At 60.6% G+C, this 26,260-nt stretch overlaps 1 protein-coding gene across 7 annotated transcripts; it reads left to right on the top strand.

The window, feature by feature from the left end:
* Positions 1–24,986, top strand: PTH1R (parathyroid hormone 1 receptor). 7 transcript variants are annotated; one of them, XM_058727176.1, is made up of 16 exons: positions 1–137; positions 2,347–2,402; positions 4,743–4,865; positions 15,333–15,435; positions 17,375–17,509; positions 19,117–19,227; positions 19,331–19,449; positions 19,605–19,699; positions 19,902–20,097; positions 20,603–20,756; positions 22,243–22,303; positions 22,643–22,709; positions 22,985–23,079; positions 23,698–23,839; positions 23,957–23,998; positions 24,504–24,986. In XM_058727176.1, the coding sequence occupies exons 3-16, from the start codon at positions 4,791–4,793 to the stop codon at positions 24,879–24,881; spliced, it is 1,773 nt and encodes a 590-aa protein (XP_058583159.1). In that variant the 5' UTR covers positions 1–137; positions 2,347–2,402; positions 4,743–4,790; the 3' UTR covers positions 24,882–24,986. The 7 variants fall into 7 exon arrangements, with proteins under 7 accessions (XP_058583159.1, XP_058583160.1, XP_058583163.1 ...); XM_058727180.1 differs by lacking the exons at positions 1–137; positions 2,347–2,402; positions 4,743–4,865 and adding exons at positions 13,691–13,814; positions 14,333–14,453; positions 14,966–15,184; XM_058727177.1 differs by lacking the exons at positions 1–137; positions 2,347–2,402 and adding an exon at positions 3,487–3,701.
* The last annotated feature ends 1,274 nt before the right edge of the window (positions 24,987–26,260 follow it).

Raw genomic sequence — 26,260 nt, 5'->3', positions numbered from 1 at the left:
TTTTCCTATCCCCAGCAGCAACATCCTTGCTTAGGTCTGAAGCAGAGGCAGCTCAGACCTATCCATGGCCTCTCCATGGCCGACCTGAGTCTGCTCTGTGTTTCCAGGCCCTACCCGGAAGACCTTGTGGGCTCCAGGTGAGTGGGGTCCAAGGCAACCCTGGGACCCGAGCACAGCTGGGAGCGGCAAGGCTGTTGTGCCCCATTGCGTTAGCGCATGTGTTTGTGTGCGTGTGCACATGTGTGTGCCTGTGTCGTGCTGCCGGGCAGACAAGGCGTGTCTGCGTGGAGATGTCTGTGGATCTGGCGTTACTGCAGGAGGGGGTCTCTGACAGGAGGCCCCCCCTCCTCCAGGCGCCCCAGGAGTGCTCCCTGCCTGGGGCAGAGCCTCCCAGCCCCTCTGCCCCCAGCTTCCCTCCCTTCGCCTTCCTGAGAGGTGAGAAAACCAGGCTTCCTGCTGCAAGGGGAGGGGGCTGCCCGAGCAGCTGCCGTGGGAGCCTCCAGTGACTCATCCGGGTGGGGGGTGTTTATGAGCAGGCGAAATGGCTGTAAAAGTGGCACCTCGGTTCACTTATGGCCTGGCCATCCCCACCCCCACCAGCCCCTTGCCTTGAAGAACTTCCAGAGGGGCCTGGAACCAGGGAGAGGTCTGAGGCTTGGTGGAGGCTCAGCCTGGGGTCAGGGTTCAGCTAGGGGTCAGAGGTCAGACTGGGATAAAGACTCGGTGTGGGGGATAAAGCTCAGTCTGGGATCAGGGTTGAGATTGGGATTCAAGCTGACTTTGGAGCTAGGATTGGGGCATGAAGTGTTGAGGGTCTGCAGGCCAGTTTTCCCACAGAGCTCCCAGAATGGGACAAGGGGTTTTCTGAGGGAGTGAGGCCAGGCTGAAGAGCTAAGAGCTGAGCCTCTGTCTTTCCTTCCTGAGTCTGGTGCCCACCGTGGCCCTAGGGTCTGTGTAGCTTGGCCAGAGCCCTACTCACAGCAGCAATGGCAGCAGCAGAATCCAGTTTAGGGTCACTGGGCCGGAGTCCAGTCTCTGCTCCAGTTCTGAGCTCCAGTAACCATCTTGGCTCTTCCCCATCAGAGGCAGGAATCCCTAAAGGCAGCTCCCTACCCCCCAACCAGACCTTTTCAAACCACTGAAACTGACCAGAAACTGACCCGGGGGCCCTGGGGCTTGCCTATCAAAAAGGGCAGGCTGGCTCTGTCAGGCAGGCGGGTGCTACCAGTTAATGTGTGACACCCAATCCCCATGGTGGTACTTTAACCAGAGGCCTAGAGGTGACTTAGGGGATCAGCCTCACCCACAGTGGTGGAATATCCAGCAAGGGCTTCTGGGGTGAGGCACAGGAGTTATGGCTAGAGGAACGCCCTTAAGGGGCCCACCGCCCGTCAGACCCCTCTCTGCAGCCCTACCCACAGCCCACCCCGGTCCTCCCGAGTACAAATATTGTTTGTTTCCCAGTCTCAAGCTTTCTGGTGTCAGATCTAAGGCCTCCCTACATCAGCCCCTAGTTCCTGCAATCCCTCCATGAATGTTCTTTTCCTATCACAGGGCAGGGGTGGTCAGCCATAGAACCATAAAACATAATAGAATGGTTTAGGAACAGAGACATAAAAGTGAGACTATCAAAATATAACCCTGAAGAAGCACAAAGGTTCCTTAGGTACCCACTCTGGGCACCTGGGCCTCTCTGTCCCTGTTCCTAAGTAACCCACACACCATAGGGGGCAGCTCCCAAATCACAGCCCCTCCCCCCACCAGCCCCCCAGTAATGGAGAAGATGGTGTCACAAGGAGGGAGGGATGTTCTCTACACCAGGCATAGCATGATCCTAGCACAGTAAACTACAAAGGCCGAGGGCTGGGGAGTGAGCATGAGAAGGCCAGGAGTCTAGGGGACAGTACTTGTTGGGGAAAGTCACCTCTGGAGGAAACTGCCTCAAACAGCATAGTCCTTAATCACCAGGACAAGAAATTTGAGGGTAGTGGGATACAGAGGAGGATGTGGCCACAGACCCATAGGAAGACAGCTGTGCATACAGTATGGGAGATGGGTGGGTTTGGGCCTGAAGAAGGGTGGGCTGACAGAAAGGCTGGTTGCAGCTGGATTCCAGTAGTCTGAGGGTTTAGGCTGGCAGATCCATTCACATGGGGGGAGGGGCCATCCCTGAAATGTTGGGGGGGGGGGCAGGGCTGGTTTGGGGGCTCTGAGGAGCTCCATTTCCACAGGCTGAGTCTGGGAAGCTTACAGACCCCATGGGTCTGGCCACCCACCCTCTGCAGCACGAAAACAGTAAAGTTAAAAGTGCCCTTTGAATCAGCTGGTCAAATCCTCGGTTTACAGATGAGGCAACTGAGGCCCAGACAGCAGGAAGTCGTCCTGCGCAGGATATACAACAGGTGAGTGGGTAAGCAGGGACTGCCACTCCACTCAGGTATTTCCCAGGGCAGCTTCCCCCAAGCCATCCCTAAAGCCATTCGCTCCAGGCGTCCCAGGCCCTCCCCAGCACTTCAGCTTCCCTGCCAGATACTGAAAGGTGGCAGGCTTGGGGTCCGAGATGCCTTCCTCTCGGCGCTACAGCGTCCCCTCCCGGGCATGAGCTCGTAACCCCGCCCCCACAGACTCATCCCGCTCTTCCCCCAAGTTGGGGGTCCCCAGTGGACCAGAGCCCGCCTGGAGTGTTTGGAGATGTGAAGGGGTGGAGAGGGACGCGGGGCTCCGGAGTGGGGGTCCCGGCCGAGCCCCGGGTCTCGCGGCCTGGAGCCTCCCGGGGTGGAGTCAGGGGCGGAGCTGGAGGGGTGGAGGCCGGGCCGGCGTCTGGAAGGGTCGAGACTCTTGAGAGACCCGGACCCGGGGAGAGACCGGGGAGGGTGGGAGAGGGACGTGAGCCCCGAGACGCGGGCAGGGGCAGGGGCGGGGGCGGGTCTAGAGCACAGAGGACCTACCCACTAGGGAGTTCCCGAGGCCGGGGGTCCAGGCGAGGGCGGGGCGGGAGGGCCGTGGCGGCCGAGCCAGGCTCGGGGCTGGCGGCCCGGCAGCCTCCCCAGGGACCCCGGTGCAGCCCTAGCGGGAGTCCCGCGGGCGAACAGACAGCGCCGCGGCCGGGGGCGCGCGGGGTACCTCCCGTGAAGAGGTCCTGCTTCGCGGCTGAGGGTCCCTGTTCACGGGCCCGGGCAGGCCGATCAGAAAAAATAACGTCTGTGCCTCCCGGAGAAGAGAATGAAGCGGCGGCAGCGTCGCGGGCTACGTTCCCGGGCCCCGATGTCAGGGCTCCCTTGGCCCCGTCCCCTCCACACTCACATCCCGCCGCTGGCGACCCGGGGCGCGGCCTCTAGAGAGACGTCCCGGGGCAGGGGCAGCGGGCTCGGCTCGGCAGCTCCGCACACCCGTGGCGGAGGCGGCGCGGGGGGGCGGGGGGGCGGGGGCGGGAGAGGCCCAGGGAGGGCGCGGGGGAGGGAAGAGGCGCCCGGCCGCGGGGGGGAGGGGGAGCGGCAGACGCCGAGGCGAGGGACGCGCGCGGCGGGCGGCGGCTCCGAGCGGCGGCCGGGCGGGGGGCGCTGGAGGCCAGGCCGGCCAGAGGGGATCCCGAGAGCCCCATGAAGTGCCCCCGGGGCCGCGGACGGGGCGCTGTCCTGGGGAGGCTGTCGGGGGGTCCCCGACATCCATGGCTAGGCGCGGGCCGCGGCGGCGCGCTCGGAGTAAGTCGGGGTCGGGGGCCGGCACCTCGGGGAGGGGGGCCGGCGTTGGGTAGGGGTGACGCCGGGCCTGGCCGGGGCGGGCGGGCTGGTCCGTCTCGGTGTCAGTCGGCGGCGCCTCCTCGGAGCCCGGTGGAGCCGGCGGCCCCGCGCCGCTCGGCTCGGTGGCTTTTTTGGAAACTTGCAAATGTTTTCGTAGAGAGAGGGAAGGGGGAGGGGAGGGAGGGAGCGAGGGAGTGACCGAAACGGAGCTCGGGGCTGCTGGAAGAACGGAGGCCAAGGCTGGGGGAGCTAGAGACGGACTGACAGACAGGCCGACAGGCAGAGCGTCCCGGCCGCAGGCGTGCTTCAGCCGCGCGGGCGCAGGCGGGGCTCCGGCCCAGGATGGGGAGAGGGTGCGGGAGGCGCCGGCGGACAGGATGGGGATCCGAGGGGGCTGAGGGGCAGGGAGCCGGCGGCCCGATCGCCGAAGGGCTCAATGTGGTTGCAAAGTTGGGATCGCGTCCCTAAGCTGCACGCCCCGAGCGGCTCGAAACGCGCCCCCCGCCCCGCCCCACCTCCCCTCCTTGCGCTGCCCGCGGAGCTAAAAATAACAGCCCGGTTCGCCCCCCGCAGACCGCGACCCCAACCCCTCCCCCGACCCCTCCCCCACTGGGCGTGGGGCGAAGCCACAGCTCCTAGTTCCCCAAAAGAAAAAAAAAAAAAAAAAAAAAGAAAGAAAAGGCGGCGCGGGGTGGGGTGGGGGGGACGGGGGGCGGGCCGGGGGCGGGGGGCCCGGCCATATGGATGTGATTTCTCCGCTCCGAGGCAGACGGGCAGCTCCGCAGCGCTCGGCGCCCGCCCGCCGCCCGCCCGGCCCCCGGCTGCCTCCCTTCCTCCCTCCCTCTCTTTCTCCTTTGCGCTCGCTTGCTAGCCCTCGGCGCATGGGCCCCGCGCCGGGCCCCGGGGCCTCGGGCCGCCGGGCCTCCGGGGTCCCCTAGGCCCGGGCGTGGGCGGGGCAGCCCGGCCTGACGCAGCTCTGTACCCCACCACCACCACCACCAGGGCCGGCGGCGGCGGCTGCCCCGAGGGACGGGGCCCTAGGCGGTGGCGATGGGGGCCGCCCGGATCGCGCCCGGCCTGGCGCTCCTGCTCTGCTGCCCGGTGCTCAGCTCCGCATACGCACTGGTAAGTCCCCCACCCGCACTCCAGGACAGGCTGCGGGCTTGCTCTGCGGTCCCTGGGGTGGGTCCGACCGGGGCGCAGAGTCTTAGGTTCCCTGAGTAATCTGAACTCTGGGTGAGCGTCCTCTCTGACCCGAGATCCTGGGTGCCTGCTGTCTCTGGGGTGTCTGGACCTGGTGCCAGATGCCTAAGGTCTCCTAATTTCTGAAGGCTGGGTTTGGGGTCCCAAGTCTGGAAATCTATGGTTGGGGTTCCCCTATCTTCTGCTTCTGCGAGCACCACTCCCGTGGCTGTGTCTCCCTCAGAGATGACAATGTGATCTAGCTGTAGCCCGGGCTTTGGCCCTAAGGTAGGGTCCCACAGACTTTGTTCCAGGGCCTCTGTTTTCTTCAAATGTTGTTTGCAATCCAGCACACGGGGCTGTGAGTCTGAGGTCAGAACCAACCAGGCAGGGGGTAGGATTTAGGGGTCCCCTCCAGCTCTCACAATCACATGCGTGCACACACTGCGTACGCTCTTGCCCAGGGAGGCGGTGTGTGTGGCATGGAGGAAGGATGGAGGTCCCCTGAAGGAGACCGACCTCACAGAACACTTCTCCAGGAGAATCGTGCTGGAGGGGGACTCTGGTGAGTGAGGGACAGAGCAGAGGCCAAGAGGGGACCGGAGGGAGAAGAAGAAACAGGCTGGGAGATGGGCAAGAGAGACAGATAGGGTGGGGATGAGGGCTCCCCAGAGCAGAAGCAGCAGACAGACCAACAATAGCACAGAAAAGCAGGCACTGGCGGAGGCCAAGAGCCGGAGACAAGGAGGGAAGCATCATCGTCTGGGGCCAGAGTCTGGGTGCTAGGTCCCGGGGAGTCGGTCAGATCCCTCAGCAGCCCTGTCCCGGGAGACTAGCTCATTGCTGAGGAGACTGTCCGCCTGTGTGTCCCACTTCAAGGCCCCTGCTGCCTCCCTGGTACCTCCCCGGTGGGGGCATCTGCCTTCTAGAGAGACAAGCAGGCAGGCAGGCAGCTGCCTCCCCCCTGACCAGCTCCCTACCCAGGCAGAACCTTCATCGGGAAAGCAAGAGCTCTGAGATTCCTCCAGCTGCCTAATGCCCATGTGACCTTGGCCATCCTCCACATCTCAGTTTCCCCATCTGTAAAAAAACAGCAAGAACTATTTAGCTAAGAATCCCCTGATCTGAGGCTCTCTTCTCCTCTGGGAGCCTCAGCACGTTCCATTCCCTGGTGCCCGCGCCCTCTTAACTCTGGCTCCCCAAAGCCAGAGACCTCACCCCATAGGAGGACTTGCAGATGGGGGAAATCAAGGCTCAGACTTGTGCAGAGGCAAATGCAAGGACCCAGAGCTGTTTCCCCACACCCCCTTGGGCCAGGCTCACGGTCCCCAGGGCCCCTTCCAGGCTGTGTGCAGAGCCAGCCCACAGTCTGTGTGCACATATATGGGGTAGACAGGAGGGTGGGTGTAAGTGTCCTGAGAGCATGTCTGTGTGTCAGAGCAGGGCTGAGCCAGACTCGGGGCATGCTGTTCTCCAGGTCCCCGTGAGTGTGTGTCTGAAACGCGTGTGAACTCACATGTGTCTGAAGCTGGGTCTGCACATCACTTGCAGGGACGTGGTTGTGCATATATGTGCATGTGCTTTTGTGAGCCCATGTGCACCCAGGTCTATTGTTTCTTATTTTTATTTAATAGATGCTTTTGTAGCACTCTCTTCTTGCCAGACACTGTTCTAAGCACTTTACAATATTAACTACTTTAATCTTTCCAACAACCCTCTAAAAAAGGTTCTGTTATTGTTCCCATTTTTAAAGTAATCTGAATCACGCAATCAATATGACCATTTTTTATTGCATGCCAACCTGGTGCCAAGCCCTGTGTCTCTGTGGGGAGGGGGTAATGGGTCCCCAGGGCCCCTCACTGCTTTCTGGGGAAGTTGAGGCACATGCAGAGAATCGGCCTGGCTTAGCCCCGATGCAGTTCTGAGGGTAGGGCAGGAGGAGGGATGCCCTGGCTGGGTCTGCCCTGAGACCTTGTCGGGACAGCAGTGGCGGGATACTAGGACTGTGTATACACTGGACCTTCCCAAAGACCTTCTAGGTTTTAGGTCTAGAGGATGTGGCCCAAGCGTCACCCAATACCCTGTAGGCCCCCTGGGCTCAGCTGGAGCCAGCGAGAGACTGACAGCCTGCCAGTTTCTTCTTCTGAACCCCGGGGTGACCGTTCCCACCCAGATCTGTGCTGTGGCCCACTAAGCTCGCCAAACTTACCGAATAGTTCCCGTCACCAAACCTGCATGCTGCCTGCCTAGCCAGTCCCAGAAGTGGGCTCCCAGGGACCTCCGGTTTGGGGGGCCAGAAAGCGCCCCACTGTGAGGACATCGGCTATGGCCAGACTCAGCTGGTCCATCTTGTGCCTTATGGGGAATAGTAGCCGCGAGCTGGGGGTCAGGTGGAGTGGATTTTGGAGGAAGGGACGGACCCACAGATTGTGAGTAGGGGGCAAAGGCATCCTTGGGGATGCCTCATCCTAAGGACATGTGAAAGAGAAACTGCAGGTCAGCATGGGGGGCAGGCCTTGAGTGCAGAGATGTGATGCGACCTCAGGGTCAGACCCAGGAGGGCCTGTGGTGGGTGGGAGTACAGGTGAGCCCTCCTAGCCTGCTCCAGAGCCAGTGTGGCCATGGACCCTCTTTTAAAGACAGGAAGGAACCACCACGTGTTGAACAATGGCTGTCCTCAGATTCAGAGCTAGAAACTGTCACAAATGTTTTCTCATTCCATCCTTTCACCAGCCCATTTTATGGGAAAGGGCCCTGAGGTTCAGGCAGTGAATCTGTGGCAGAGGTGGGTCTTGAACCCACATCTTCAGACTCTTGCACCAAGCTTCTTCCTCCAAAGCAAGATCCCCATGTCCCACTATGGGTTATTTAATTTTCCTTCCTTCCTTCCTTCCTTCCTTCCTTCCTTCCTTCCTTCCTTCCTTCCTTCTTTTCCTTCTTTTTTCCCTCTTTCCCTTTTCTTTCTTCCTCCCTTTCTTTCTTTTTCTTTCTTTCTTTCTTTCTTTCTTTCTTTCTTTCTTTCTTTCTTTCTTTCTTTCTTTCTTTCTTTTTTCTCCCTTCCTCCCTCTCTTCCTTCCTTCTCTCTCTTTCCTTCCTTCCTTCCTTCCATAAAATTCTTGTTATTTTACTTTTTAAAAATTTTTTTATTGAACAACTGATACTTGAATATGTTCTTTCTTATAAAAGAGTCACATAGTACAGAGTAAACAGAATTCACCCTTGATGGCTCCCAAGCCCCAGGGCCCCCTGTAGAGAAGATCATTTTTAACAGTCTGGGTCTGTGGGTGTCCTCCCAGACCTTTTCCTGTATATTTCCAAAAGGTACTTTTTTGTGTACATATAAAGCAGACAGTTTTGTTCTGTCGTTTTCTGCTTGTCAAATGAATGGTGTCTGTTTGTAGGTAAACCTCTGCCATGTGCCTTTTTTTGCATAAAGGTATGTCTTAGAGATCTTCTTGCCAGGAAACATAAATCTATTTTTTAATGGTGCATAGTATTCCAAAATCTGGGATGCATTAAGCAGTCCCATATGCAGAAATGTATATTTAGATCTTTTCTGCATAGGGGTGTGTGTGTGCGTGTGTGTGTGTGTGTGTGTGTGTGTGTGTGTGAGATTCCAGATGGGGGGGCAGAGGAGCTCCTTGAAACGCCCTCCCGTGGCCCCGTGTGACCATTTCTCCGCAGGGTATTTCTAGATTCTGTCATTGCTGGGTCTGAGAACATTCACGTTTTTTTTATCTTATAGACATGGCCAAACTGGCTTCTAGAAAGCTTGTGCAAGTTTATACTCACAATACCAGGAGGGACCAGGAGGGTCTCTCCCCAACACCCTCTGTCTCACGGGGGAAGCATGAGGATTTTCACCTTTGCCATTCTGATAGGTGAAAAATGGTGCGTCTTGTCATTTTAATTTGCCAATTACCCATAAGCTTTAGGACTTTACGTTGGTCTATTGTCCCTCTTCTAAGAGCTTGCACAGAGCCATTACTCACTCCTCTTTCCATAGCTCATTTGTCTTTTTTGTATTGATTTGTTCAAGCTTTTTATATCACCTGCCCTTAAACACCTCCCCCCCCCCCCAACACACACACCCCAGCTCTGGGAACGGCCTGTGGACAGGGCAGGAGGAGGGGAGCTGAGCCCTCCCGGGAACTTGGGTTTTCTTCGGAATGTTTTAATGAGGCGTCAAGTGGCCTCCCCCAGATTCCTGTTGTGGGCCTTCTGGGGACACTCCCTGGTCCAGCCACCGCATCAGGAAAGCAGCTCTTTCAGAGAGAGAGTCCCTAGGAAAAAGAAAGGGTGGGGTGGGGTTTTTGCAGACCCCTGAAATTGTCTGCAAAATACGGTGTGACTGAGAGAGGGTGCAAAGCCCCCCTCAGATTCGCAAAGACACCAGAAACCTCCAAACCCTAAAGACCCCCAACTCTGGGACCGGCCTGAGCAGAGGTGAGAGCTGGTGGATCCCATTCTGCTGACCAGGCGTACGGTTAAGTTAGGCTGTACTATCCTTCTGGGCCTTGGTCCTCTGGGCCAGGTAGAGGCCGCCTGTGAAGATCCACCGGGTCCAGCAGCCAACTCCGCCATCCCAGGTTCCATCCCACCTCCTGCCCTGAAGGCGTCCACGCTGGCCAGGATGAGAGGCGTCACAGTGCCTCCCCCCCCCCCCAGCCCCTCCCAGCCCTGAACACAGGCAGCCTGTTCAGGAAGGCCTGGAGAGGGGGAGGAAAAGTCAGCACTTGTCAGCGGTGGCGGGGCAGGAGTGTCCCCGGCAGGGAGCCCGTCCCAGCCTGCTCGGGCCAGCCGGACAGACAGAGGGCAGCAAGGGGCGGGGAGCAGTCCCTAGCCAGCTGGCACGGGAGATATCGAGGGGTGCCAGCACAGGTCCCAGTAGTGGAACCTGGAGAAGAGGTGCAGGAAGGCCAGGAGGTCACGAGGGGGTCTCCTGTGAGCCAAGGTTTTCCCCTCCTGGCTTTTGTGGAGGTACAGCTCTCCTCGCTCCAAACACCAGGGCACAACTGTCCTCTGTCCCATTAAAGCCGAGCACAAGATGCCATCACCAACACCATCGCCGTGTGGTCGCCTCTGTCTGCCCCCACCCCTGAATTACCTTTCTGCCTCGGAGCCTCTGCTGGGAGGCTCTTGCCTGGTGCAGCAAGAGGTAGAATCCAGAAGGACTCTGGAAAGCCGGAATTGAGGCTTGAACTAGAGGATCCATGGGGCCTGGTGCTTCCTCAAGCAGACTGGCCCTCTTCTTTTGAACTGTGACTCTCGGCCTCAGTGTCCCCATTTGTCAGATGGGGATGTGGTGGAAGATAAAGGAGATGTAGATAAAGCTCCACGGGCAACGGGGTGGGTGCCAATAGGCAGAGGGGCTAGACGGATGCCAGGCAGGTCTGCTTTCTCTAGAGGTGATGAGGAAGCCGACAGCCGCCTTCCCCCACGGGACCAGGGTGAACCCTGGCAGAGGGATGGGTGAGATGACCCAAGAGGACATCTCGAGTCTGACACCACTCAGTGGAAGAAGCCCCTTTCCCAAAGGCAGGGGTGTCGGCAGCTGAAGAAGTAGCCCTTGTATTTCCTTCTTAGTTTTGCCTGGAGGAGAATGTAGGCATGTCTGGGATCACAGACAGCAAATGTGTGGAATTTGGCAGTTAGGAGAGGAGCTGAGAGGAGTGGCCCTCATTTGGTCAGTGGCATGGAACTGGCTCTCTCCACCACAGCTGTCACCGTCACACCTCCATCACCACCCCTGGCCTCCCCGTCCTCACCTCCACCCCCACTGCCACCACACGAGGACACTCATCCCCAACTGGGAGACTGTCCTCAGCGGGACTTCTCTGGGAGCTCAGGTAGAAGGAACTGCCCCCCCCGCACCCCGTCCCCACCCCAGGGGAGGGGTAATGAGCAGATGGCCTTTTCTCTTCGTCTGGGCTTCTGAACTCAGGAAATGAGAAACACATCCGGGCCTCTTGACCACACACTAGTCTCTCCCTGGGACAGCAGCTTCTATGTTTGTAAATAACATACTGGCTTCCAGCCTCCACCTGCACCCTGCCTGAAGCCCCACAGACACCAGCTCATTGCTCCCAGGCTGCCCTCTCCCTATTCCTCCAGCTCAGGGCTGAAGTCAGGGCACCACCCCACCCCTTGCGTGTTCACAAACTGCACATCGTGCACACATGTGCACAGAGGAAGGCTCTGTGTTGGGGGGTCCACCATGGGGAGTGTGCTACAGCAAGGGGCACTGAAGCCCAGCCGTATATCGGTTAGGTCGGGAGAAGTCAGCCCTGACTCCAGACCATAAGAGGGATGTGGGAGGGGGGATTTGGGGCACCTGGTGCTGGGGCTGGGTGGCCCCCTCATTGGTGGGTGACCCCTGGCTATGATCCATCCCTGGGTCCCTCAGTCCTCACCCCTGACACCCAAGATCTGCCAGTACTCTAGATCTAAACTGAGTCCCCACTCAGTTTATTTAAACTGAGCCAGCGTGAGTCCCCCGCACCAGGAGCTGGGCCAGAAAGACCTGAACTCTGCTGGGAAAGGGGAAGAAGGGCTGGTTAGGTCCGGGGAGGGAGGAGCAGACAGAGTCGACAGGCCAGGAGGGGAAATCGATCTGCCTTCGCTTTCCCCTTCACGCTCGGGAGATAAGGCCTCCTCAGTCAGGGCAGAGGCAGATGAAGGACCCTGTTACCCACCAAGCCCAAGCCTGGGGGGCCTTGCAGTGACTTGCAATCTTACTGGGAATCCAGCTTGGATCGCCCCAAAAACTCACCAGGCACACTTCACCCAGCAGGCCCTCCTGTACTTCCTCCTCCCCCGCCTTCTGGAGTCCCGCCTCCCATCCACCCCTCACTGTGGGTCCCTGGACTTAGTCATCTACTCGGTCTCCCTCTGCCATTCTAGGTCCCCAGCCTGGAGCCACCTGCAGTGCCCAGCAGCAGGGGAGCCCATAGCAAGTGGGAGAGCCACGACTTGGCGGTGGTGGTGCTGCTAACGGGAGCAGTTATAGCGACCAGCTCGGCCCCGACCCAACCCCTGTCCAGGCTGTCCATGCAGTACCTCACTGAATGCTCACGACAGCCCTATCATCCCCCTGTTCGCACAGGTGGAAAACTGAGGCACAAGGGTTAAGCAACTTCCCTAGACACAGAGCCCATCAGTGGTGGAGGTGGGATTCAAGGTCCAGTGGTGGCCAGCAGAATGTCCCTGGATGAGGAGAGGGCACAGCTGGAGGGAGGGACGAATGGGGGCACTGCGGGCAGGGGAGCTGTACTCAAGGGCAGTGGGAATGAACTTGGCATGGAACTGTCCTCCTTTCCTTGGGAAAGTGCTTCCTTGATTCTGGCTTGGGTTCTTGCTGCAGTGGCAGTCCTGAGTGGCAATGGGTCCTACGACTTCAGGGAGGTCAGAGGTGGGGCCACCATCCCTGTGGATAAATGGAGAAGTTTGGGGGCCATGAGGTGCCTCCCTTCTCCTGAGTGTCCCCAGCCCCACCGTGGAAGCCAGACTCCAGAAAAGAGCGGTGCCTCCCCTTGGCCATAGAGAGGATAAAGCAGCAGCAGTTAAGTGGAGGCTGAGCGGACGCCTTGGGCCTGTGAGGGAGCGTGTGGTTAGTTCCTGGTCATCACCCAGCCGGCACGCTTTGCCAAATGGGCAGTTTTCAACCCATGACTGCTCACATCAGTGGGCTAGTCTATTAGGAGGGCTGGTGTGCCAGCCTTTGGGGACTGGTAGGAGCTTCAGTCACTCGGGAGCTTTCCATCAGCTGGCAAAAAGATGGGGCATTATCTGTTTGTCTTGAGAGAGATGGAGATGGGCAGAAGAAGGGGTGGGGAGGGGGGTGCGGTGAGGGAGTAAGGATAAGGCAATGGTAGAGGTGGTACCGACAGTGGTTATGGGGCTGGTGGCAATAATGGTGATGGCAGTGGTGGTGCTAATGTTGCCTTTGGTGGGGATTGCGACAGCGGTGATGGTAATGATGCTCTACTGGTCCGGATGGTGCTCATGGTGGTCATGGCGGTCACACTGCTGGTAATAATTAGTGCTCGTGGTGGCAATGGTGCTGGTGCAGGTGGCGGTGGTGATGGTTTGTGTTGGCGTTGTCGGTCAAGGTGATGATGGTTGTTGGTGGTGATGGTGGTGGCGTTTATTGATGGAGGTGCCAGTTGTAATGATGGAAATGGTAGTGAAGGGGTGCTATCATGGGTTGGGGTGAGCAGCTCAGCTATGCAGGGATCAGACCCCTCAGGAGCCTGGGCCCCCAATGCCAGAGGCACAAAGAGAACTTCTGGTTAACCTTGGAGCCCCGTGAACTAGGGCAGGCCCAGTTGTCCTCCCTCAAGCCCCATCCTGCTCCGCTGCAGCTCAGGGAGGAGCGTGTAGAGCCGGGAGGAAACAGGAGGTGTGGGGGCCACTAGGGAGCACATGACAATCTGCCCCAGCCCTTCCCGGGGTGCCCTGGGCACTGGATCCAGCGGAGATCTCAGGGTCCAACTCAGACTGCAGAGACGGAGCACAGACATCTGATAGACGCCCCCGTCCCCCCCCACCCCCCCGTAAGGAACCGCCGCATGACACACTTGCAGGGGCGCACACGCGGACCTTTGCCCGGGAACACATGTACACATGCATGTTCCCAGACACCCGAGGCTCACGTCCCAGATGCATGCGGGACAGTCCCCACGTGAGAACGCAAAGAGACAAGGGCGCACACGAGCGCGCGAGCCGGCCCGCAGTGGGTGCGCGGCCGCTGGACGCCGCACCGCCCCTCACGCGCACGCGCACAGACGCGCACGCGCTCCGCTAAGTAAAACCAGCGGAACCCAAGTCCGGCCGAGCCAATTGGAGACTCCTTGGCCCTGGAAGCCGTTGCTGCTGCCACCGAGAGACGCGGTCAATTAACTTCTCCCAGCAGCCGGGCTCCCTGACCCGCCCCGCCCGGCCAGCCCGCCCCTTCCCCAGCCCGCCTCCTTCCTCCCCTGCCTCCCCCTGGCTCTCCGCCCTGCAAAGCTCCCCTCTGACAAGGGACCGGCCCTGCCTTGCGTTGGCTGAGGGGCGGCAGCTCTGCCTGTTGAGAGTCTAAGGGAGCCAGGCTCTGCCCTGTGGAGTGTGAGGGGACACAGCCCTGCTCTTGGGGCTGAGGGGTCTAAGGGGACAGACATGTCCCTGTCCTGGTGTCTGAGGGGACCCGGCTCCAACTTGGGGGGGGGGGGGATGCGAGGGGAATGTATTAACCTCTGTGGGTCCCGCTCGTGGAAGTGGCTAGACTTGGTCACACTAAGCCGTCCCCAGGGCAGCATGCTGCCTTTACTCTGACCCGCTTCCAACCCTGTCGGGGGGACACAGCTTCAGGGTGCGACCACACCCCGATGCCCGTGATGATCTTGTTCTCCTCCTCAAAATGATTCCAGGGAACCCCAGTGGGTGGCAGCGAGTGCCCAGGGTGCAAAGGTTGGAAGGAAAAGAAGGAAGTATATTCCAGAGGAAACAGTGGGAACTGATACTCTCTTGTTGGCACCGTCAAAATACAGGGTCAGTCGGGCACCTGGGTGGCTCAGTCGGTTTAGCATCTGACTCTTGAGATTTCAGCTCAGATCATGCTCTCACAGTGCGTGAGTTCAAGCCCCGTGTCGGGCTCTGCGCTGATAGAGCAGAGGTGCTTGGGATTCGCTCTTTGTCTCCCGCTCTCTCTCCCAAAATAAGTACACTTAAAAAAAGAAAAAAAAACACAGGGTCGGCTTGGGTGGAAGGAGCCTCCAGATAAGCAGTGGGATGTGGGTGACTCCCACCCACAGCCCGCAGGGGAGTGTCCGCTCAACCAGACCACTGGCCAGCAATTCCTCAGTCCTCTAGCTTCTGGGACCACAAGGGTGGGAGCGGCTGAGGCACTCACCATTCACTGCAGAGAGCAGTGACTGGGGAGAGGGCCAGGATGGAAATTGGTGACTCCGGAGGTCCCCCAGGGCACTAGGGCTTGAAAGAATCCAGGGCTGGTTTATTTCCCCAGAGTTCACCACTCCTTATCCACCCCCTCTCCCTACCAGGTCCCCAACAGACAGGATCCTGTGAGGATCCATCCTGGGACATTCCATCCCTTTCCCATGTACCCTTAGGGAACAGACTGCACAGAGAGTATCAGTGGCTGCAGCCTACAGGGTCACTAGCGGACAGGCAGGGGACATTCCCCTCCCTCTTTTATCCTTCTGGTGGGACAGGCCCTACCCTTTGGAGCTGCAGATTCCCATCTGTAAAATGGGAGCTTTGTAAGGCAGAGTTCCCAAATTCTAGACTCAAGGCCTTTGGAAAGGGTTGGGGGGTGGGGGTGGGAATCCCTCAGGGAGTTTGGGATGGTTGTAAGACCTGCCTCTGAGCTGGTAAGTCGTGCCTGCAGTCTGACGTTCAACTTGGTAGGTGGATGCAGATGACGTCATGACCAAAGAGGAGCAGATCTTCCTGCTGCACCGTGCCCAGGCCCAATGCCAGAAGCGGCTCAAAGAAGTCCTGCAGAGGCCAGGTGGGGGCGGAGCCGGAAGGAGGCGGGGCCAAAGAAGGAGGGTCTGGAAGCGAGGTCCGAGGGAGGGAGGGTCCAAATGAAGATGAGAGCCTAGGATGCGGAACCAAGTGGCACCAGGAAAGGGGGGGGGGGGGGGGGTGCTGGAAGGGGAGGTCAGGCCAAAGTGGGGTGGGTCAGGTGTCATCAAAGTCAGCAGACTGAAATGCACTGAGCCTTCCCTCCCGTGGCAGGGTTAGGGCGGTATGAAGGCAGCCACAGTCCGAATCATCCCCACAGGCTTAGATCTGGCAAGGCACACCAGGATCAGGGGCACTGACTAGGGTGCCAAATCCCACTGGGGTGCGCTGGGACAGCTTCCTGGAGGAGGAGGTATCCAAGGAAGGTCCAGAAAGATAAGTAGATCTTTGAAGAGGGCCACCTGGTCAGAAGACGAGGCTGAGGTGTCCAGGGTCAGGAGAATTGGGGTGCATGGGGCTGGACGGGGAGGATGGGTACCTGGGGCTCTGAGTCATAGTTACTGTCCGGGAGAAGGTGTTTGATCTGAGGTAGGGAGGGCTGCTGCCCACCAGTGCGGCCTCTCCAGGGACCTGTGCTAAGGTGAAGAGGGGGCACTCACCTTCCTTCCTGCCTCCTGCCCTATCTTGCCCTGAGTCCATTTCCTGGAAGAGAAGATGGGAGCTCATTAGCACCCATCCGGGCCTCTGCTGCCTGTCTGATCAGTCTCATGGACCTGGAAGAAGCCCAGACCCACCCTCCCCCCCACCCCCCCCCCACCCCCACCCCCGACTGGCTGTCAAGAACAGTTTCCTGTCTGGAGCTGGCTCTCAGACTGCCGGGGACCCAAGCACACAGTGACACACTTTGTAGCACGTGGACTTTGCTCACAGTCACAGGGATTCACCTGGTCTCTTTGGTCACAGCCCTGTCCACACTGGCCCCACTGGTGACTCCTTGGTTCCCTGCCCTGGTGACTTCAGAGCTTGGGGGTCAGGTGGGCCCCCTCTCTTTGGGTCCCAGCACTCTTCCTAGTTGTGGAAGCCTGGAGGCACCTTGCCCCGCCCCAGCCCGCCCCATCCTGATGGAGCCCCTCTCTTCCTGCTCTACCCCATCTTGCTACCCCCTCCCTGCTGATGCCCCAAGGATCAGACACAGCCATTCCATCCCAGTTGGGGCGTCTGCCCTCAGCTTCCCATTGCTGCCACAGACCCTGACATGGGAGGGCCAGGGGCCCTGCTCAGGCTGTCACTGAAGGGACACAAGTCAGAGAATGAGGGAGACTTTTCGGCGAGGGAGAGAGATCTTGAACATCTCTCTACTGGAGAGAAAGGCCAGCCCAGCTCAGTCTCTGGAGTCCCTCTGTGGACCCTGTGGACCCTTAACTCAAGCATCTCAGGGCAGGGGATGGACGGGTAGGTAGACTTGCCTGAACACCCTTGACAGCTGCACACTCTTGCTGTTGTCGTCCACACCGCCAGCTTCCTGAGCTGCACAATGCTCTGGCCAGGCTGCGTTTTCACAGTTTAACCTCTCCGTGGACATCACCCCTATGGTCCGCTTTTGTCCTGCGCCCCCTGGTGGGGCCTCGTCCTCCTGCACAGGCTCTGGCTCCGACTCCTGGGTCAGAGGACACCGCCTCTGCCCGTGGGTTGCCCACGTTTACTGCTCTGCCGGCTAGTTGATCCCACGCCCGCGTGGTGTTCGTTCCCATTTGAACCTCCTGTTGACAGTCTCCATACCCTCTGCTTACTTTGCACCTGGCGAGTACTTTACAGTTTGTAAAGCGCTTCCTCACCTGTTACCTCAGCTCTTTCAATGGCCTGGGCTGTCAGCAGGACAGGGATGAACCCACACTGCACAAAGGGGGAGTCTGAGGCAGGAGTGTGCCCTGGGTCTCCTGCCGTAGGACAATCGATAGCCATGACTGCCCTGATTTCTCCAGCTGACATAATGGAATCAGACAAAGGATGGGCATCTGCATCCACATCAGGGAAGCCTAAGAAAGACAAGGCATCTGGGAAGCTCTACCCCGAGTCCGAGGAGGACAAGGAGGCGCCCACTGGCAGCAGGCGCCGAGGTATGTCTGTGCTTCCATGCATCCATGGGAGACCACCTAGGACCCACCCACCCCGCCGCTCGATCCCCGGCAAGTGAGCTCATGCTCTTCAGCTCTTGTGGAAAAGAAGAGGCTGTGGCCCCCTCCCTTAGGAAAGCAGGGGAGGGGCTGGGAGGAGACAGAGCCCAGGAGGTATGGTGTGGAGGGGGCCGGCAGCTGGATGGGCCCAGACACCCAGGAGATTTGGGCAGAGAACTTGCCCCACATTACCCCAGCGGTGGCCCCAGGGCTGTGGCCCCTCCCATGGAGAGAGATGACAGAGAACCTGGGAGACAGAGGGGCGGGGCCGGATACAAAGACAGGGAGAGACAGACAGGGGACCGGGAGGCACAAACTGGGACTGGGACTCTGTCAGAGGAGGGTCCATCAAAAATAGTATCCTGGGCCATAGACACAGAGCAGGAGAGGATGGTAGCCACGGAGGAGCGGGGCCAGAGAGAGTGAGACAAGGAGGGGAGAAGAAAAGAGACGGAGGAAGATGCAGGGCAGTGCTGTCCCTCAGGAAGGTAAGGAGAGACACACGCAGAGCCCAGGCTGCAGCCACAGGGCCGGTTTGAACCGGCTGGGTGGGCAGCAGATTCCAGATGGGCCACATCTGGGAGGCTGTGGTCACCCTGTGGCTCCCCAGGGACCAGAGGGAATTGTGGGCCTAGCCAGGCGGGGCTGGGAATATGGTGCCCAGGACAGAGAGCCTTTCACCAGGCTGGGGTGGGTCCAGCCATCAAGGCAGCCTTCCAGGATGGCTGGAGAGTCCTGTGGCTGGAGCCCTGCAGAGGGAAAGAAGGGAGCTGGGGGGTGGAAAGTAGAAGATTCAGAGGCCGGGGACCCTCCAAGGTCACTTAGTAGCTCTGCTGTGAGGCTGGAGCCCTAAAGTAGGGTAGAATCCCACAGATAGCACTTAGATTTGGGGGGATGATACCTTCCCTACGAATGATCGTTGGAGTCTTGTAGCAGGTGCTCAGGGTGGGTCTGGGAGGGGGGTGGAAGCACAGGCTGATATGGTCAGTCCCAGCTACCCGGTGAAGAAGCTGGAATACAAAGAGGGTGGACATCTGCATGAGGTCAGCTGGCACTGGAAGCCAGTCCTCCTGCCTCCTGTCCATGGTCCCTGGGCAACGATCACACGGAAAGCATTCTCAGCTGAGGGAATTAGTCTGGGAACTTCCCCTTCTCCAGGGACACCTGGCGGTGGGACCAAGAGTAGAGGAAAAAGAGAAAGGCCCGGCCAGGGGCTGAGTCCCTGAGGAGGGCAGGGCCCTAGGCTGTATGACTTCAGCAGATCACTTGTCTCTCTTGGCCTCCACCAGTCAATCTAGAAAATAGGGCCATGCCAGTACCTGCATACAGGGGCTGTGGGTGAATTCTATGAGGCCAGGTGGGTGCAGGGCACAGTAGGTAGTAAGGCTCAATACATTCTCTCCAGAATGCTCCAGGCCTGAGTTCTCCAGTCCTGGGGCACACCTGTCCCTGAGGGAGCCAGCGACCACAGGTGTGTTCATTCTTCTGGGTCACTAACCATGGACTTGACTGGTGTCCCCCACCTTGTCTGTCTGTCTCTGTGGGCACAGGGCGCCCCTGCCTGCCCGAGTGGGACCACATCCTTTGCTGGCCGCTGGGGGCACCAGGTGAGGTGGTGGCCGTGCCCTGTCCCGACTACATTTATGACTTCAATCACAAAGGTAAGGCAGGCTGGAGTAGGGTGGGGACCACAGGGGTGCCAGGACTTGGAGCTCAGGGCTCCAGACCTCTCTGCCTGCCCTGACCCTCCCCATGGACCCGCAGGCCATGCCTACCGTCGCTGTGACCGCAATGGCAGCTGGGAACTGGTGCCTGGGCACAACCGGACATGGGCCAACTACAGCGAGTGTGTCAAGTTCCTGACCAATGAGACTCGTGAACGGGTGCGAGCTTTCCCCCTCCCCAACCTGACCTGGATAAGGTCACCCTACCCCATTGGTGACCCCTGAGCTAGGCCTGACTCCTCCGGCAACCTTCACTGGCCTCTTACCCTCCACCTGAGTCCCAGGGCTCTGACGGTGTGTCCCCACCGGCACAGGAGGTGTTTGACCGCCTGGGCATGATCTACACCGTGGGCTACTCTGTCTCCCTGGCCTCCCTCACCGTGGCTGTGCTCATCTTGGCGTACTTCAGGTGGGCGGGGCGAGGGGCGGGGCCGCGCTCGGTGGGCGTGGGCGTGGGTGGGGCCGAGGTCCGGTGCCTCCCTTCCCCTTACCCGGGCGGGGCGTCCCTGCCAGCCGCGCACAGCCTGGCTTCCCGGCCACACACCCCGCCCCCCCCCCCCCCCCCGCGCGTCCCCGTGCCCTCACCCACGGTGTTGTCGCGCGCCCCGCAGGAGGCTGCACTGCACGCGCAACTACATCCACATGCACCTATTCCTGTCCTTCATGCTTCGCGCCGTGAGCATCTTCGTCAAGGACGCGGTGCTCTACTCGGGGGCCACGCTCGATGAGGCCGAGCGCCTCACCGAGGAAGAGCTGCGCGCCATCGCCCAGGCGCCCCCGCCGCCCGCCGCCGCCGCCGCCGGCTACGTGAGTGCCCCTCCCTCTCACCGGCGGCCCGCGCCCCCCTCCCCCCCTCCCCCCCTCTGGCTTCGCGGGAGACCCACCCTGCCGTCCCTCGCCCGGCACCTCCACCGGCCGCTAGGCCCTCCCCTCTGCCCGTCTCCTCCTGCCATGCCACTGGAGTGAGCCGCGCACAGCCACCCGGCACCCTCGACCCCGCTTCCAGCCCCTGCTGCCGTGGGCTTTGTGACTGTCTTCACCCGGCACTTTCCTCAACACTCCTGCCTCAGCCCAGCACGCCCACCCACCCCACCTCTTCACATTGCCCCCTGCCACTGTCCTGAGTGCCCTCCTGCCCCTGGCGACGGCTTTCCCCCTCTCCCTGCACCCCCAGCTCTGCCCTTGACCAGAGTCTGGCCCTTCCTGCCCTCGTGACCAGCACCACTTGTCCTATGTTATGAGCAGCCCTCAGCCCATCTCCAACTTCTGCACATGCAGGCCTGCCTTCTGGCTAACACCACTGCTCTCCTAGGCGGGCTGCAGGGTAGCTGTGACCTTCTTCCTTTACTTCCTGGCCACCAACTACTACTGGATTCTGGTGGAGGGGCTGTACCTGCATAGCCTCATCTTCATGGCCTTCTTCTCAGAGAAGAAGTATCTGTGGGGCTTCACGGTCTTCGGCTGGGGTAGGCAGGCGTGGGGGACAGCGGGGGCTGGGGCAAGGGAGGGGCCATGGGCAGCAGGGTCAAAGGGTCAGGTGCCCACACAGCATATGCCATCCCATCCACCCTTCTGTGAGTCTGACCCCATCCCAGATTCAGGCAACAGGCCTTGGCCAGGGGTCAGGGTTCACCTGGGATTGGCTCAGCCCGGGGTTGGGGTTCACTTGGCCTTGAGGCTCAGCCCAAGAGAAGGAGGGGGTCCTCTCAAGTTAAGATTCAGGTCAGGATCAGAGTGGGATCTCGGGTCAGAGATCACCCTAGGGCCAAGGTTGGGATCTGGGATGCCCCCTCCACCCTGAGCCCTGTTTCCCTACCGATCCCCCTCACTGCCTGCAGGATCCATGACCCAGAACCCCAGGGCGGGCTCTCGGCGTCATCTGAGCTTCGGCAGCCCCTCTGCAGAGTGGGTTGCTGGGGCGCTGCACGGCTCCCCCACGGGCTCTGGGATTGAGTTACCGATAATTGTCCATTATTGTTGGCAGCTCCCGAGCTTGGCTGGGCTCCGGGGCAACTGGCCAGACTGGGGCGACTGGCCAGACTGCAAAGGGGTAGGCCCGGTGGCTGAAGCCCTCCTCCCTGCACTCAGCACCCAGAAGCTCTCAGGTCAACAGCCACAGCCCCTTGCCACACCCTGACCTTGTCCTCACCCACAGCAAGCCCCAGAGCTGGGGGAGATCTGGGCCTGGTTCCAGGAACGGACATGGGCTCTGGGGCTCGAAGGTGTCAGGGTGGGCAGGACACACACAGATTGGGGGCACACAGAGCTTCACGACACAAGAATGTCACAGCTCCGTTTCCCGCCATAAACCCAGGTCGCACCCTGCCCCTCCCAAGAGTTCACCCGGCCTAGAATGAAGTGTGAGGGGCTGGAGGGTGGGAACCTGGGCTCCTTCTAGAGGCAAAGCTCACTGAGAGGTACCATGTGCATTCTGAGCTGACTCGGGTGGACCTTACTCAGCCTGGAACGACGGTTGTCACTGCATCCAGTCTCATCCGTGGGGGCTAGGGCCTTTCACGCTGGGTGTCGGGGAGGGGGGCGTGCTGGGACAGAAGAATGCTGGCACTGGGCCCCCTCCCCACAAGAGCGCCCCGTGCGGATCACTGCCCTTGAGAGCAGAGCAGGGGGGGATGGGCTGGGCACGGGGAAGTCAGCGATGCCTTATTTTACCCCGTGCCTGGCAGGTCTGCATGTGTGGGTAGGAGACGCAGAGCCAAGATGAGGGCAGAGGGCTGAACTGGGCGCTGGGCGCTAGAGCCTTCAGAGGAGGCTGTTGGGGAAGCAGAGTGGCACATGCCAGCCCGTGGCTCCAGGGTGAGGGGGGTCAGGGACGGCGACTGGGTAAGCTAGGGGTCCTCAAGGATGAGAGGGGTCTGGCGAGGAGGGCTGAGGGGGGAGACATCGTGGGCAGCACCTACGGTTCCTCACACGCGGCCCCCTCTGCACCCACAGGTCTGCCCGCCGTCTTCGTGGCCGTGTGGGTCAGTGTGAGAGCCAGCCTGGCCAACACCGGGTAGGTCCAGGTGGAGAAGGGGGCCAGCGGGGGCGGGGGGGTTCTGACACAGGCCAGAAACACCCCTGGAGCCCTCTTCCTCTGTGCGGTATGTGAGGGGGCTTCCTGTACCCTGGCCCTGAGTGGGCCCTGCTTCAGTTTTGTATCCAGCGTTGAGTCAGGTGCCCCCTCAGGGTCACAAGAGGCTGCTGCAAAAGAAGCGTGTGAGGGTGGCCTTAGGCCTGGCCACACCCAACACTCGGCCGTCCTCTGTCAGAGCAGACCAGCTCTGGGGCCACTCTGTGGGCAGGCTCAGGGTGGGAACAGGGGGGTGGGAGCTGATGCCTCGGCCTCCCCCAGGTGCTGGGACTTGAGCTCCGGGAACAAGAAGTGGATCATCCAGGTGCCCATCCTGGCCTCCATCGTGGTGAGCAGGGGTGGCAACAGGGCCGGGTGGGGGTATGTGTCACAGGCCCCAGTGCCCAGCCCCTGACGGGGACTCGAGGCTTCCCCGGACCCCAGGACTGGAGCCACAGGCCTGAGAAGCAGCTGCCCCCCACCCCAGTCCACTGGGGAAACCAAGGGCCCACCTGGGGACGCAGTGGCAGAGCAGAGTCCGGGCAGGGCCGCGTGCCCCGGGGCCCTTGCCCCCACCCCCGGCTGGGGTGCAGCTCGAGATGCAGCCCTCCCTCCCTCCCACAGCTCAACTTCATCCTCTTTATCAACATCGTCCGGGTGCTGGCCACCAAGCTGCGGGAGACCAATGCCGGCCGGTGCGACACGCGGCAGCAGTACCGGTGAGCTGTGCCCGGCAGAGCCCGGCTCCTCAGAGCTCAGGGGTCATCAGACCCCGGCACCATGTGAAAAAGCAAAGACAGAGGCCCCAGGAGTGAGCCTGTGTCAGGGGGAGAACCCAGCTCCTGACTCCCTGGCTGGCCCCAGGGATCTCACCCCAGAGCCAACCTGGGCCATTCGGTGCTAGGCCCTGCGCTAGAGCTGGGGTCTGCAAGGGTGAGACAAACCCAGACCTCTCCTTGAAGAGCTGATCGTTCAAGTCTGAGGGACCTGAGGGCCGTGGGTGGCTTCGAGAGGGCGGTGGTTCAGCTAAGACCTGAGGAATGGGCCGTGGGATGAAGAAGGCAGGCAGGGGTGGCGGGGGGGGGGGGGGGGGGGGAAGATGAGTGTGTGCCAGTAGGGGGACCGGCAGGTGCAAGCCCAAAGAGCCCTATTAACACTCTGCCAAGACAGCGAAGGGTGGTTGTCCCAGGTTAACTGGATTGTGCTCCGCCCTGGCCGGAGCCTCAGGTCCCATAGTGGCTCCCGAAGCCTGGAGCCTAGGGCTGGCGGGTGGGGACGGCACCATGCCTAATGAGGGGAAGGGGCTTGTTCCTGACCCGCGTAACCTGCCGGCCCAGGAAGCTGCTCAAATCCACGCTGGTGCTCATGCCGCTCTTTGGCGTCCACTACATCGTCTTCATGGCCACGCCGTACACCGAGGTCTCAGGGACGCTCTGGCAAGTCCAGATGCACTACGAGATGCTCTTCAACTCCTTCCAGGTGCGCAGGCCCTGCCCAAGGCCCGGCCGAAGGTGGGGAGGGCAGCGGAGGAGGGTCCACTCCCACCCTCCCTGGATGCGGCCTCCGGGCCCTGACCCCACGTGCCTCTCTCCACAGGGATTTTTTGTCGCCATCATATACTGTTTCTGCAACGGCGAGGTAAGCGGTGGGCGACGTTGGTACGAGGCAGGGAGAACGGGAAAGCGCCAGGGGCCCCCCAAGTCCTGTCCTTCCATTCTTCTGTTCAGCTCCTCCTATATTCCTCCAAGAACATCCCCGAGGACATTTGTGAAAGCAGAGTCTTTCCAGATGATTCAGGCTTGGGACGTCCTAGGATTTGTGGGCTCTTCGATCTCTGGCATAGCCAGTGTCTTCCCAAGCCCACAGTTGAATCTCCGTAATCCAGACTGAACAACTCAGCCACCCTTGGGGCCATTTGAGCCTTGTAGACTCTGGGCGTGTCAGCTGCCTGAAGCCAGGCACCATGTTCTGAGGATGACGGGATTTTACTTGGCCTTGGAATTTTCCAGTGATATCCCGTGCCTTCAGTTCTATTCAGTGCTGAGTGTTGTAGGGGCAGGGAGGAGGGCACGGCTGGGCCTGGCCGGGGGGCACATGTGGCAGAGGGGTTACCTGACGTCCTGCCCTCCTCCCACCACCCCAGGTACAGGCTGAGATCAAGAAATCCTGGAGCCGCTGGACACTGGCACTGGACTTCAAGCGGAAGGCACGCAGCGGGAGCAGCAGCTACAGCTACGGCCCGATGGTGTCTCACACGAGTGTGACCAACGTAGGCCCCCGCACGGGACTCGGCCTGCCCCTCAGCCCCCGCCTGCTGCCCGCCGCCACCACCAACGGCCACCCCCCGCTCCCCGGCCACACCAAACCGGGGGCCCCGGCCCTCCAGACCACACCACCTGCCGTGGCTGCTCCCAAGGACGATGGGTTCCTCAATGGCTCCTGTTCGGGGCTGGACGAGGAGGCCTCTGCGCCGGAGCGGCCACCTGCCCTGCTGCAGGAGGAGTGGGAGACAGTCATGTGACGGGGGACCTGAGGGTGGGACCCATGGACATGAGGGCCGACAGACGGACCAAGAGACGGGTGGTTGGACGGTTGCCCACTCAGGGCTGGGGCTGGGAAGACAAAACAGGAAAAAAAAAAAAAAAAAAGGGAAAAGGAAGCAGCGTGTAGCTTCCTGTGGTCTGAACTGGGGACTTGGGAGGGGAGGGGCAGGAGCATCGGAGAAGTTCATGGGTGTCACCTCAGGAGGGACTCTGGGGGCCACAGGCACAGTGGAGCAGGAAAGACCTGGGAGAGGCCTACAGTGGCTGGAGTTTGCTGGGGTCACACAGGGACCCGGCGGAGCCATGCAGGGGCGGGGCCCCAACCTTTCCCTGCCACCCTTGGATGCTTCTGGTTGGACCGAGGCCCCCGGGGGGACCCAGGCTCCTCCGGGCCAGCTCTCCACCTGCTGCCCCAGTCACTGTCCACCAAGGGCCAACCGCATATCCCTAGGTCCCTGGCCCTGCTCCGGACCCCTTCCTGCCCCTCTGGTGGCCATACTGGGCCCCTTGGAGGCTGGGGTACGCAGGGAGCCCTCCATACGTGGTCCCAGCCCCCACCCCAGATGTGACACACCCCTGGCAATCAGACTGAGGGTGAGGGTGCGGGGAACATGCCGAGGCCATCAAGTGAAGTGTGAGCTGCGGCCTCTGCTCTGGCCTGGGAGCTGTGGGGGAGCCTGGGGACAGCCCACAGGTCTGGCTGGGCTGAGGACCTGCAGGACCAGCATGTCCACTCCCTGTGCATCCGAGGCTGTCGCTGAGCATCCCCCTCCGTCACCCATCCACTACATTCCTTGCCCCCTTGGCCCCTGCACTGCCCAGTCCTGGGCCCCAGAATGACCTCCTTGAGAACTGACCCAGCTGAGTGTCCATCCCGTGCTCTGACCAGCACAAGCTTCTTCATTCCGAAGGCAGCCCTGACCGACTCTGGGCTTACACAGGCCAGCACCCCTGCCTGGCCCTTCCTTCAGCCCAGCGCCACCCGTTTGTTCTGCTCCATGGACTCAGCGTCTGGAAGGCGCTCCCATCTCTAACGGCACCGCCACCACGGGGGGCTGGGTGAGGGGTCACGGGGGAGGGACCGCAAACTCACTTGGGCAGCGGGTGGCACAGGTGTGCTCTGGGCAGCCTCAGGCCCGGCCCTGCCTGTCCTTCTAGATGGTGGGCAGGGCAAACAACTGCCCAAGGCCTGGCACACGCCTGGAGCACCATGTGGTGTCATGTGCTTGGAATGGCGTGAGACGCACGGGCCAGGACCTGAGCCAGTTTAAGCATCGAGGACTCCCGTGAACACCGGGCACCACTGGAAATCATACAGGGAGAGCAACAAGGTCTGAGCCACATTTAGAAGAGTCCT

Source organism: Neofelis nebulosa, chromosome 4 (genome assembly GCF_028018385.1).
Source record: "Neofelis nebulosa isolate mNeoNeb1 chromosome 4, mNeoNeb1.pri, whole genome shotgun sequence".
NCBI classification, from domain to species: Eukaryota; Metazoa; Chordata; class Mammalia; order Carnivora; family Felidae; genus Neofelis; species Neofelis nebulosa.
Note: the sequence above shows the minus strand (reverse complement) of the source record. Positions and strands in the feature narration are given on the sequence as shown.

Excerpts from the sequence above, each read along its gene's own strand:
- PTH1R (XM_058727176.1), top strand. The coding sequence starts at position 4,791 with ATGGGGGCCGCCCGGATCGCGCCCGGCCTGGCGCTCCTGCTCTGCTGC. Across the intron at positions 20,098-20,602 it reads CCGCCGCCGCCGCCGGCTAC|GCGGGCTGCAGGGTAGCTGT; the intron begins GTGAGTGCCCCT and ends CTGCTCTCCTAG. Across the intron at positions 23,080-23,697 it reads GACACGCGGCAGCAGTACCG|GAAGCTGCTCAAATCCACGC; the intron begins GTGAGCTGTGCC and ends CTGCCGGCCCAG.